Source organism: Lupinus angustifolius, chromosome LG16 (genome assembly GCF_001865875.1).
Source record: "Lupinus angustifolius cultivar Tanjil chromosome LG16, LupAngTanjil_v1.0, whole genome shotgun sequence".
NCBI classification, from domain to species: domain Eukaryota; kingdom Viridiplantae; phylum Streptophyta; class Magnoliopsida; order Fabales; family Fabaceae; genus Lupinus; species Lupinus angustifolius.
The window spans coordinates 14419007-14431859 of NC_032024.1; the positions used below are offsets into that span (position 1 = coordinate 14419007).

A 12853-nucleotide genomic window follows, 5' to 3' on the forward strand; every position below is an offset into this window, starting at 1 on the left:
TAATTTAAATATAATAAATACAATATATTAACTCATTAGAGAGTAAACATATAAATAAGAGAATGTGTGAAAGATTAATGATATATTAATATAAAAATGAAAGCAATAGAAGTAATCAAGTAATGTGTGGAAGTTTATAATAGTTATTAATGAGAGATGTTACAAAAGATAAATTTGGAATATAAAAATTATGTCACGGTGATAATTATTACTTGATTTGGCTTTATTAATAATATAAATAATAGTATAGATATAGATAGATGTGATATCATTAAATCATTTAATTTATTGGACAATTTCATTATCATCATAATTTTAATTTTTTATGGTCTTGTTAAGCAAAACAACTAGGAAAAATGTATATTTAAATTTAAGTTTACTGGTTTTTGTTGTGTTAAATACATTATTTTTCAAATTAAATCTTCTTTTTGTACTATCTTAACTACTATATACATTTTTTAATGTTCTCCTAATTTTATACCTCAAACTTTTGTATAGAACTATATCGGAGTTTTTTTTGTTGCATTTATGTATGAAACTACTCGTAATAATACTTCCATGTGATTCTACACAATAATGGAAACCTTCCATATTAAAAAACGTAGAAAAAGTCTTCCATATGAGACACCATATGAAAGTGTGAAAAATTGCTTTCGGTGTAAAACCATACAACAACTATGGGGTCTGAAAATTAAAATTTGGGATGTAAGAAGTTGAATCTTAATCTGATATATGCCAAATCATAAATATTTAGGTTGACCTTTTTTTAATTGGAAGTCAAAATTATGAATAGAGAAAAAGAAAATAATACTTGGAATTATGAAATTCAAAATTATAAATATTAATCTAATAAACAATAAACTGGAACAACTTTCGAATATTATGAAGCATGGTCCTATCTTGCATCTAAACATTGTGGCTCACTTTTTCTATGTAATGGAAAAGATGATCAAAACATCTATTGAAAGACTCCACTGAGATAAAGATGAGCTATAAAAAAACATATAGTAGAACATTTTAAGAATGAAATTGAGTTTAAAAATATGGTGAATTTTAGGCCACTTTGGTGGCTTATATATGATAAGAATATGAGTAGGATAAGTTTTTATTTTGTGGAGTATGTGGTATCCACTAGATAATAATAACATTGGTATGATAATATTATTGGTACTAGTGTGATGATGGTTGTGGTAGCATTGAAAAGGTAGCACCATAATGGTTGAGCAAATAGATCATTGGAGCATTATTTTGACTTGATCTACATTTATTAAGATTTTTTTTTAGTATAATGAATGATATTTTATTACTTCATTTGTAAGGAACTGTTTTTCTTTACATGTGTGTACATATCTTTCACAACAATTGTTAGTTCCAATAATCGGCTTAGCACCATACATGATGATCTAATGATGTCTTACCTCGGTAGAGTAACGCCTCACTGGTTAATCGATAAGATTTGAATAAGAATGTTATTTTTGTCTACGATTTTAAGAGTTTAATATTCATGTATTGTTAGTGTAAAGTTTTTTAGGTGGTACATCATTTGTTACTTATCAATATTCTTTTTTAATAGTCAATGATAATTACATTCATATGATATATCATATGTTGATAATGTGAAAACTTTTATTCTATGGGCATATACTCTTTATTATTTACTATGTTTATTTGATATAGTAATAGTTAATTAATTTCAATTTATTTATACTAATTTAGATAAATAATGTAATGATATAATTACTCATTTTACATTTCAGTTGATTTGTGCATATGTTTATCATATTATATATTTTGGTAACTAATCCACAATACTTCTTCACTTAAATATAATAAATAATAATTACAAACACATATTAAGAGTGTTACACAACCTTAATCTTATTTAATTTTTTCTAAATTGCCCTTCTTAATATCTAAAGGGGCGGAACTTTCAAAACCAAAGATTGAATATATTGATAATACACTTTGAACTTTGAAGTAAATGAGTGACATTTTAAGAGTGGGATAATGAAACTAATGTAATAATAGATAGATAAGCAATGAAGTGATAACAGCTTATAAACATTGTAGTTTTCTTAAATAAGAAAATAAATTACTTAATATATATATTCAGGTTTAATGTCATGATCTTACTTTCAATATATACTGCCTATATATTATATAAGAGTTTGAGTCTAACCTATTTAAAAAAGTTTAAAACCTAAATCAAACTTATTTAAAAATCTATTGGTCTGTTTAAAGACTAATTTAAAATAAATTATTATATCTACATTTAAATAGAATAACATACTTTCTTTTAAGTAGATCATTTTAACCATAACAATTAAATTATATTATATTATGCTAGAAACAACTTATAAATAGAAAAAAGGAATATAATGATTTATATATTTTATTTCCGGTTAAAAGACAAGATGCATAGGACAGCATAATCAGAAAATTTAAACTTCATAGCTTGCCTATTCACCTCGAGAACTAAACCAAATTCAAAAACCCCATCAACACCACCACCTTCTATTTCCACACTTCTACTTCAACTTCAAACATTCTCAGCAATTCCTCGTTGCTAAAACAAAATATGAAAACAACATAGGCACACTCTCTGTTACACTACGAACATTCTTAAACATTCTCTGTTCCTCCAAAAACACAAAATGCATCATCATCATCATTTTCTATTTCTATTACTACTTCACATTTTCCTCTTATTTTTCTTTCCTTCCACTTTCTCTCTAAACTCTGATGGTCTTTCCCTTCTAGCCCTCAAATCCGCTATAACCTTCGACCCAAACGGTGCTCTCAAAACCTGGTCCCAAACAGATCCAACTCCATGCAACTGGAACGGCGTCGTTTGCTTCCAAAACCGAGTCACCCAACTCGCTCTCCCTAACAACTCATTAACGGGTTACCTCCCTTCCGAACTCGGTCTCTTAACTTCACTCAAACGTCTCTCTCTTCCTCACAATAATTTCTCAAACTCAATCCCTATTAATCTCTTCAACGCAACAAACCTTGTCGTTTTGGATCTCTCTCATAATTCTCTCTCTGGTTTCATTCCTTCAGAAATTCACTCTCTACGGTTACTCCGCCACGTGGACATTTCCTCAAATTCTCTCACCGGTTCGCTACCGGAATCGCTATCTGAACTAATCGGACTCGTCGGAACACTGAATTTATCGTTTAACCATTTCTCCGGCGGAGTTCCGGCGTCACTGGGGAAGCTTCCGGTGGCTGTGAGTATTGATCTCCGGTATAATAACCTCACCGGAAAAATCCCTCAGGTTGGGTCGCTGCTGAACCAGGGCCCCACGGCGTTCTCCGGTAACCCTGGCCTCTGTGGTTTCCCTCTGCAGAACGCGTGTCCTGAAGCTGAGAAACCACCCGGCATTGTTACGAGTACACAATATGAGCCTCAAAATCCGAAAGCTGTGAGTTCCGGTGGCGAAGAGGAGAAAGGAACTGGTGGCAGTGGCGGTCGTGGTGGTTCTGTTGCGGTTGCGGTGATCTCTGGAATCTCGTTATTCGTTGCGGTTGTTTCGTTGTCACTATGGATTTTCCGGCGGAGGTTGAACGCGTTGGAGGAGGGTAATTTGCGGAAAGGGAAGTTGGAAATTGGGGTTGGTAATGATTTAGGAGGAGAAGGGCAAAATGGTAAATTCGTTGTGATTGATGAAGGATTTGGGTTAGAGTTGGAGGATTTGTTGAGAGCATCTGCTTATGTTGTTGGGAAGAGTAGGAGTGGGATTGTGTATAAGGTTGTCGGTGCCGGAAAAGGGTTGGGAGGTGCTGCATCGGCTACGGTGGTGGCCGTGCGGCGACTCAGCGAGGGCGACGATGCCACTTGGCGGTTCAAGGAGTTTGAGTCTGAGGTGGAAGCAATTGCAAGGATTCGTCACCCTAATGTTGTGCCTTTGAGAGCTTATTACTTTGCACATGATGAGAAATTGATTATCACTGATTTCATCAGAAATGGAAGTTTGTCAACTGCTTTACATGGTATTAATTCTTTGTCTCTTAACTAAATCACCATTTTAATAATACCATAATCTAAAGTTTATGCTTTTCTCTATAATATGCTTTGTTAATTGTCACTTCTTAATGTGTAATCAGTGTTTGCTTGATTAAATTTTCTGCTTAATGTAGTTGCACAAGACTTAGTATGGGAACTTTTTGTGCATTCTTTTTCCTCATAATCTATCCGGCTGTGGCGAGAAGTTGTTTGAATCAGTTTCTTCAAATAATACTAATCTTACGTAAATGATAGCATGCCACTAATTATGAGGAATAATGTAATTTACAAACACATTAACTCCTATCTGTACAATTTTTACAGCTGGTCCATCTTATTTTCGGTATACTTACGACATGATTGTGTCACATAAACCAAGTTTGATGATATCTGCATATATTAGATGTGCAATAAGCTTTATGAAATTATGAGTGAGCATTGATGATGACAACAATGTAATGAGTTCAAAGTGTAGTTTTTACTTTATAAGAGTAAATAGTGTCACAATGTGATTGACATCATGATGATTGTACGTGTAGGCAAGAGTTGGTGGATAAAACTTTTATCTGTTACAACTTTCACATGTGGTTTTACTTTTCCTTTTCTTTTGGTGGTTTGTATTTTGTACTACATATTTTGGGGGCCATTGCTGTGTTTGTCCACTAGTGAATTGTGCCTCTGCACTTGAGGACTGAAACCCCTTTTTCATGTCATGCCTTCTGTTCATGATCAATGTGTTTTAACTTTATGCTGGTGAACCTTTGGTGTCTTTGGGCTTTAAATTGAATTCATCCATGTATCTTGTGTGGTCCAACCTTTTTTGTGATTGTGATACATGCATATATTTAACAACAAAGTATAATTTTGTATGACCCCATTTGAGTTACTGAATTCCCGTGGTCCAAATGCAAACATGGTCATTCCCTAGTGATCTGCCTCGGTGGGTTATGGACAACCTGTGAATTGATCATTGTCTTCAAGTGGTTTTAGTCTGATTTCACTGGAGCTCTTTATGCTTTGCTTGTGAGGCGGTGTTCCTCAAAGTAAATTGATTTTTGTTCTTAATCTGCAATGAGTTCAGCATTCTAACTACGCAGCTATGATCTTACAAACTAAATTTTAAAAGCAAATGGATTTGTTACTCTATAACTTGTGTAGTGTTATTATGAGAATGTGAGGTAACATGCAAAACCTCTTATGAAAGTTGACGCTCTTCACATAAATAACTTTTATATTGAGTTGAACATCTACAATTCTGCTACTGGTGGTTGAGGTGACTGTCTTGTTAGGACCGTTTGAAGGAATTTCTGCTTACTATATGGTGTTTTGAGGTTGCAGGCGGACCTTCCAATTCATTGCCACCATTATCATGGGCAGTGAGGTTAAAAATTGCTCAAGAAGCGGCAAGGGGCCTGACGTACATACACGAGTTCAGTGGTCGGAAATATGTCCACGGCAACCTAAAATCAACAAAAATCTTATTAGATGATGATCTCCGTCCTTACATATCAGGTTTTGGACTAACTCGACTTAGTTTGGGTACCACGAAGTGTACCACATTGGCACCAAAGCGGCAGAACTCAAACCAATCTTCCTTATCCTCTGCTATGGGTTCCATGACTGCTTCTAACTACTACTTGGCACCTGAGGTGCGCATGGCTGGTGGCAAATTCACACAAAAATGTGATGTGTATTCTTTTGGTCTAGTGTTGTTGGAACTTTTGACCGGTAAGCAGCATAATTTTGGACTTGAAAATGATGACATGGTGCTAGAGTGTTTTGTAAGGAAAGCATTCAAGGAGGAGCAGCCATTGTCTGAGATTATAGACCCAACACTTCTGCCTGAGGTTTATGCTAAAAAACAAGTTGTTGCTGCATTCCATGTTGCTCTGAACTGCACAGAACTTGATCCAGAATTGCGTCCTAGAATGAGAACGGTGTACGAGAGCCTTGATCGCATCAAAATACAATGAAAAACAAGAGAGAACCTTGTAAAGTTTTGGTTCTTGTTGTGGCTCTACTTTTTCTCTGTATGTTTAGTAGTGTTGTTTTGTAACATGGGAACAATTAGACGTAGCTTTTTGGTTTATGTCCCAACCTAGTTTGATTATTTCATGTTCACCTTAAATCGCAGGGGATGGCACAAGTTGATAGGTATTAATCCTTATTAATATTAACCTTCCGGTTGCATCTGGTTTACTACAGATATAACCTGCACCTCTTGGTTTTGAATTTATGCTCAGTTCAATCTTGTAGCAATTTTATTGCTTTGAGTATAAAATTATGTTAACTAAATGATATACAACATCATCAATTCTATTGTTTCAATATCTATTAACAGTTTTAGTAAGCATTAGAAAAAAATGCTTCTAGCATATTTGCAAGAAACAAAAGTGTAGTAGGATATTAAAAACTGTTAGAAGATGTCAAGCCGTGTGTTATTCTGTATGAGTAGATATATTTATTTGGGTCGTGTGAGATTCGGCGCAACTGAGTTGTTTGTCTTGTGACTTAGTGAGTTTAAATCTTATAAGTAGTCTCTGTGCGTGCGAGAATAAGATTATATATATCTAGTTATCCATACTCTCTAGATTACTAGGTGAGAGTCTCATGTACTTCACATTACATATATATTTCATTTGCAAACACAAGTTGATGATATTGCATATGAAATGAAATGTCAACAAAAGTAAATAAAAAATAGGTTTCTTCAGTCCAATAAGGAAGGCGCCAAGACAAATTTGAAATGTCAACAAAGTCCACTATCGAGACTCTCTTGTATAAGTAAATAAAAAATAGGTTTCTTCAGTCCAATGCAGAACGCAAGACCCATTACATTAAAAACACACTTCGTGGTTGGATTGCAGAAATGCAAGTCCTAAAACGAAAAATATAAATAGAAAACAATGGGTACTTAGATAGTTAGATAACGTGATTCAAACTTTGTTGAGCACATAATAGTTCATCAGCAAAAAGGTCACGATGCTTGAAAATAGTGATAATGTTTGTGTTTCTGTTTATGTTTGAGAGAATGTTGGGTTTGTGGGAGAGAGAGAAGAGATAGTTGGGAAAGAGAGAAAAGACGTGGGATGTGATGGAGTTAAAGGTGGAAACTTACCGGAGGGCTATTAAATGACCTGTATAACATACTAGGTTAGGTAGACTTTTTTTTTTGGGTGAACAAACTCATGTTTTGAAAAAACTTATTGAGCTTAATATGTTAAATTTTAGGCCTATTAATATAAGTAATATTATTATATATGTGTAATTTTAATATAAAATATTATTTAATTATTAGAGTTAGATGATTCTAACTAAAAGTAAGCCTATTAACTCATTTAGATATAAATATGATGGTCTATTTCATGGTCATATAGTATAGCAGATTTTTAAACAAACTAACAAATGAGACCAAACCTTTAAATAGGTCAGACCTAGGCTGTGAACTTTTTGTAAATAGGCTAATAGACTAAGTTCAGACTCCTATATGCTATTAGGTTCGATTTCTTTAAGGCAAAGTCTGACCTAACCTGTTTCCACCCTTAACCCCAATGACCAAATTTTTTGATAGTAAGGTATGTTTAATTAGTTGTGGGTATGTAAAATTGAGCTCAAATGCTTAAATTGAAAACAAAACAAAGGGCATGTTGTGAATATTCATAACCATTGCCGCTAAAACTCATGACCTATAATTGCAGAAGTGGAGAAATAGACTGTCAAGTAGAAAACTAGGTTTGGAAACGAGTCGAATCAGAACTCAACTTGATAAGGATTTGCTCAACTCAAAACTCGACTCGGATTCAATACGAAATATTCTTTTGGCCCGAGCTCAGCTTGACTAAAGTTCACAGATTGTTCGACTCTGCTCGATTGGTTCATTTGGACAACTAAAATAATTAATTTATTTAAAAAAAATATTGTACAAGATTATATATATAAATATAATATTGTTTATATATCTATAATAATATATAAAGTCAATATATATTGCAACTCACAACATGTTATAATTTATCTATCCCTATTTTTCCATTTCACAATTTCTTATTTCCACAATTTAATTTACATTTATAGGAGCCTTAAATGTACATTACTCCCTTTGTAACCAAGAATGTGGATGGAATGAATAGATATTAACCAAGAATATGGTTAGGTGGTTAGGAAGTTAGGTCGTTAGTTTGTTAACTTTGTATGATTCATTTGCTTGGAATACAAGCCTTTTTCCTTTTTATAAATAAGTCGTATTGATTTCATTTTTCAATTAATCAGAATGATATGAATTTCTAAATTTCTAACATGGTACCAAAGCCTTTATCTTGAAGGTTTTGGTAACCACCGTTGCGCTTAAGCAATTCATTCTCTCAATTGTTCTTTCCTTCTAGTAAGCTTTGCTGAAGTTCAGAGTTGTTGAGTTGGAACAGTCTAGAATTGAAGTTGCATAGAAGAAGGAAGAAGAATGGTAGAAAGACCTTGAAAGTGTGAGGGGACAACATGTTTTGGACGTGTCTGCTCTTCTCTCTACCACTTAGGAGTTTCATCGGAATAAGCAAGAACTTGCCATGACCCGTGGAGCAAAAGACCGAGCACTAATTCATGTTGATGATGCATCTAAAGTTGTCGAGAATCACATGGAGATAAATCTTCTACAACTTCATTCTCCTTCTTTGAAGATAAAGGGAATGCCATTCTTTTCTATCCTTTTGCTCATGGAAGAAGAAACTCAGAAAAAGTGCAACATTTCAACATATGATGACCTGAGAGAAACATGTGCTTGAGCCACTATGATAAGTTGAGAAAGAAACCACCAGGCCTAATAAGAAGGTTGAGAAAATGTTAAAGGAGAATTTGCACAATAATGCATTAGACAAGTCAAATGAATTTACATTTCATATTATGAGGATATTTTCTTCTTCATCTTGTGATTCAAATTTGTTCCCATCTTCAGCAAGATCATATCCAATAGGCTCTTCATCCAAAAGATTGTTGTTATTCTCATTGCTATCTTAAAATTTGTGCAACCGGGTAAAAGTGATTTTTTAACGGTTCTTTTATTTTCTTGATGTTTAATGGCGCTATAATGTGTCATTTGCCTACCATCAATTACCTCCATTTCATTCATACTCTACTTCTTACCTCTCTCAAACACACAACATCATCGTAGTGTGTGTTTTACAACAATGAAGCTTCACTCTCAATAATGTATAGCAATGAGATTAATTCCATGGAGAAATGGTCAAGATTTTTGTACAATAACTGATGAGAACCTCTTCAGGAGATCCTTTTTTTTACAACAATCTATCTTGTTTGGTGCAAGGGAGCCCACGGTTTTGATGGGTATTTTTGAAGATGAAATTTGGCCGAATTGAAATGTTTAGGATAAAAGAAGATGGTTAAAGGTAGAAGGGTGATGGCGCCACAACAAAGATGTTGATAAGTCGGGTGCTATTCGCCACAAGAACGTGGTTCTTGATAAGAATTTGTAATCTTGGTTCAGCCAAGAAGTTAGGAGAAGACACTCTCACACAAAAGGTATAAACCTTGTATTCTCACACGAAATAAAAACTTGTTTTATTCTCCCATCCGAATTTACATTTATAGGACATAATCCAAGGTTGGTGATATTGTTCCAACCGAAATATCCAAGTATAATTCCTTATGGGAACTCCTAAAAATTCAAAATACAAATAAATGAAAAACTTTGAATTCTATGAAAAGCCTTAATGCTAAGTCTTGGTTTCATGGTAGTCTTCATGGTAATTCGGCTCCCTTGAAGTCTTCATGATTCCATGTATATGGCACGACTCACTTGAATGAATGTGGACGGCACATTGATGAGTTTGAAGCATTCATGACTAAAGCCTCTTAATTCCATGTAGAGGGCACGGTTCACTTTGAATGAAAAGGTGGCCATTTATTTAGTTGAAGTCTTCATGATTAAATCCACATGATTCCATGCTTGATTGCACGGATCAACTAGGATTAATTGTGGGTGGCAACTTAATTCTTTGTGTTGGAATTAAAGTTGGACGGCACAATTAAGGCAAAAGGCTTCAATGTGGACGGCAACTTCCCCCTTGGATTTTGAATTCGGTCACCCTCCTTGAGTCCACTCTAGGCTTTAATTTTGGACGGTGCAATGAAGACCATATTGATTGCAAATCATAGAGTTCATTTATTCTGAAATTAAAGACAAACAAGACACATTAAATTCTAATGGAAAATGTTTTAGGACAACATAAATGTGTCCTAGCCATTTGAGTGCATGGCCGTGCCCTATTAAAAGGGTTGGGGGTTATTTGCCCCATGCTGGCCCACATGTAAAGTGATGTAATGAAAAAGATGACTCCCTTGGTTTGAGCTTAGGGAAGTTCCTTTGATGTCTTGAATGAGTAGGCTAAGTGCATTGTTCACTTGTTTGGCTCTTGCCCTTGTCATGGGCCCACCTATATTCCTCAACTCATCCTTAGGTTCATTCGGGTTCACATCATCCCCTCCTTCTTGAAGAGATTTCGACCTCGAAATTAAGTCTCCATCACCTACATCAAAAAAAGTTAAGTCAGAGACATTAAAAGTAGCACTTATGTTACCATACTCACTTGGAAGTTCAAGCTTGTAGGCATTGTCATTGACTTTTTGTAGCACTCGAAATGGACCATCTCCTCTTGGAAGAAGTTTGGATTTCCTTTGTTCAGGAAACCTTTCCTTCCTCATATGTACCCAAACCCAATCTCCGGGTTCAAATAACACTTGTTTACGCCCCTTGTTGGCTTGTTTTGCATAGCTTGCGTTCTTTTTCTCAATTTGAATCTTGACTTGCTCATGTAATTGTTGAACATATTCTGCTTTGGCCCATCCATCCTTGTGCTTCAAAATAGATTCATTAGGAATAGGCAACAAATCAAGAGGTGTTAGTGGCTTAAAACCATAGACAATTTCAAAAGGAGAAAATTCAGTAGTGCTATGAGTTGCTCTATTGTATGCGAACTCAACATGAGGTAAACACTCCTCCCATGACCTTAAATTCTTTTTTATTATGGTCCTTAAGAGGGTGGAAAGAGTCCTATTCACTACTTCAGTTTGCCCATCCGTTTGGGGATGGCAAGTAGTTGAAAAGAGGAGCTTAGTGCCAAGCTTCCCCCACAGGGTCCTCCAGAAGTGACTAAGGAACTTGGCGTCCCTATCACTCACTATGCTTTGTGGTATTCCATGGAGTCTTACCACTTCCCTGAAAAATAAGTCAGCAACATGATTAGCATCATCAATCTTTCTACATGGAATAAAATGTGCCATTTTTGAAAATCTATCAACAACCACAAAGACTGAATCATTGCCTTTCTTTGTCTTGGGCAGCCCCAAAACAAAGTCCATGGATATATCCATCCAAGGTGAATCTGGGACGGTTAATGGGGTGTAAAGGCCATGTGGCATGATCCTTGACTTAGACTTTTTACATGTTATGCATTTTTCGCAAAAGTTTTGCACGTCTTGTTTCATACGTGGCCAATAAAAGTGTTCTTTCAACATGTCTAAAGTCTTTTGTACACCAAAGTGCCCCATAAGACCCCCCTCATGGGATTCCCTTACCAAAACATCCCTAATGGAGCTTTTAGGCACACACAATTGTTTTTCTTTGAATAAAAATTCATTGTGCCTAAAATATCCATTATGGGCCGAATGCACACAAGAAGCATAGATTTGTGAAAAGTCTTTATCATGCCCATATTGCTCCTTTATGCATTCTAGACCGAATAGTTTGGTCTCCAAAGTGGAAAGCAAAGTATGCCTCCTAGAAAGGGCATCGGCCACCACATTGGCCTTGCCTTTCTTGTGTTTCACCACATATGGGAATTGTTCCAAGAACTCTACCCATCTTGCATGTCTCTTGTTTAACTTACCTTGGCCCTTAAGATACTTAAGGGATTCGTGATCACTATGAATCACAAACTCCTTAGAGAGTAGGTAATGCTGCCAAGTTTGTAGTGCCCTTACCAAGGCATACAATTCCTTATCGTAGGTGGAGTAATTAAGGGCTGCCCCACTTAACTTCTCACTGAAATAAGAAATAGGATGACCTTCCTGCATTAACACAGCTCCAATTCCAATGTTAGAAGCATCACATTCTAACTCAAAAGATTTAGCAAAGTTTGGAAGCAATAAAACAGGTGCACTAGTAAGTTTGGCCTTAAGTTGGTTAAAGGCCTCTTCTTGTCTTTCACCCCAATGGAAAACAACATTCTTTTTAACAAGTTCATTTAGGGGTGAAGCCAAGGTGCTAAAATCTTTAACAAACCTCCTATAGAAGCTTGCTAATCCATGAAAACTCCTAACCTCAGTCACGGTTTTGGGAGTTGGCCAATCTTGAATGGCCTTAATCTTTTCTTGGTCCACATGGACCCCATTAGCATTAATTTTAAACCCAAGAAAAATCACATGATCCACACAAAAAGTACATTTTTCCATATTGGCATACAACTTTTCTTTTCTCAAAACAATCAAAACAGCCTTTAGATGTTCATGATGCTCATCTAAAGTTTTGGAGTAAATTAAGATATCATCAAAGTAAACCACCACAAATTTACCCAAAAATTCTCTTAAAACATGATTCATTAAACGCATGAAAGTGCTTGGGGCATTGGTTAGCCCAAATGGCATAACAAGCCACTCATATAAACCATAAGTAGTTTTAAAAGCTGTTTTCCATTCATCACCTTCTCGGATCCGAATTTGATGGTAGCCACTTGTTTTGATGGGTATTTTTGAAGATGAAATTTGGCCGAATTGAAATGTTTAGGATAAAAGAAGATGGTTAAAGGTAGAAGGGTGATGGCGCCACAACAAAGATGT

At 35.2% G+C, this 12853-nt stretch overlaps 1 protein-coding gene across 1 annotated transcript; it reads left to right on the forward strand.

Moving 5' to 3' along the window:
• Nucleotides 2632-6241, forward strand: LOC109330281 (receptor protein kinase-like protein ZAR1). The gene is made up of 2 exons (XM_019564423.1): nt 2632-3996; nt 5348-6241. The coding sequence occupies exons 1-2, from the start codon at nt 2655-2657 to the stop codon at nt 5980-5982; spliced, it is 1977 nt and encodes a 658-aa protein (XP_019419968.1). The 5' UTR covers nt 2632-2654; the 3' UTR covers nt 5983-6241.

What these genes read in the sequence shown, in the direction of transcription:
- LOC109330281 (XM_019564423.1), top strand. Translation starts at nt 2,655, where the DNA reads ATGCATCATCATCATCATTTTCTATTTCTATTACTACTTCACATTTTC. An exon ending in TTTGTCAACTGCTTTACATG is followed by an intron (nt 3,997 to 5,347) that starts GTATTAATTCTT and finishes TTGAGGTTGCAG; the next exon opens with GCGGACCTTCCAATTCATTG.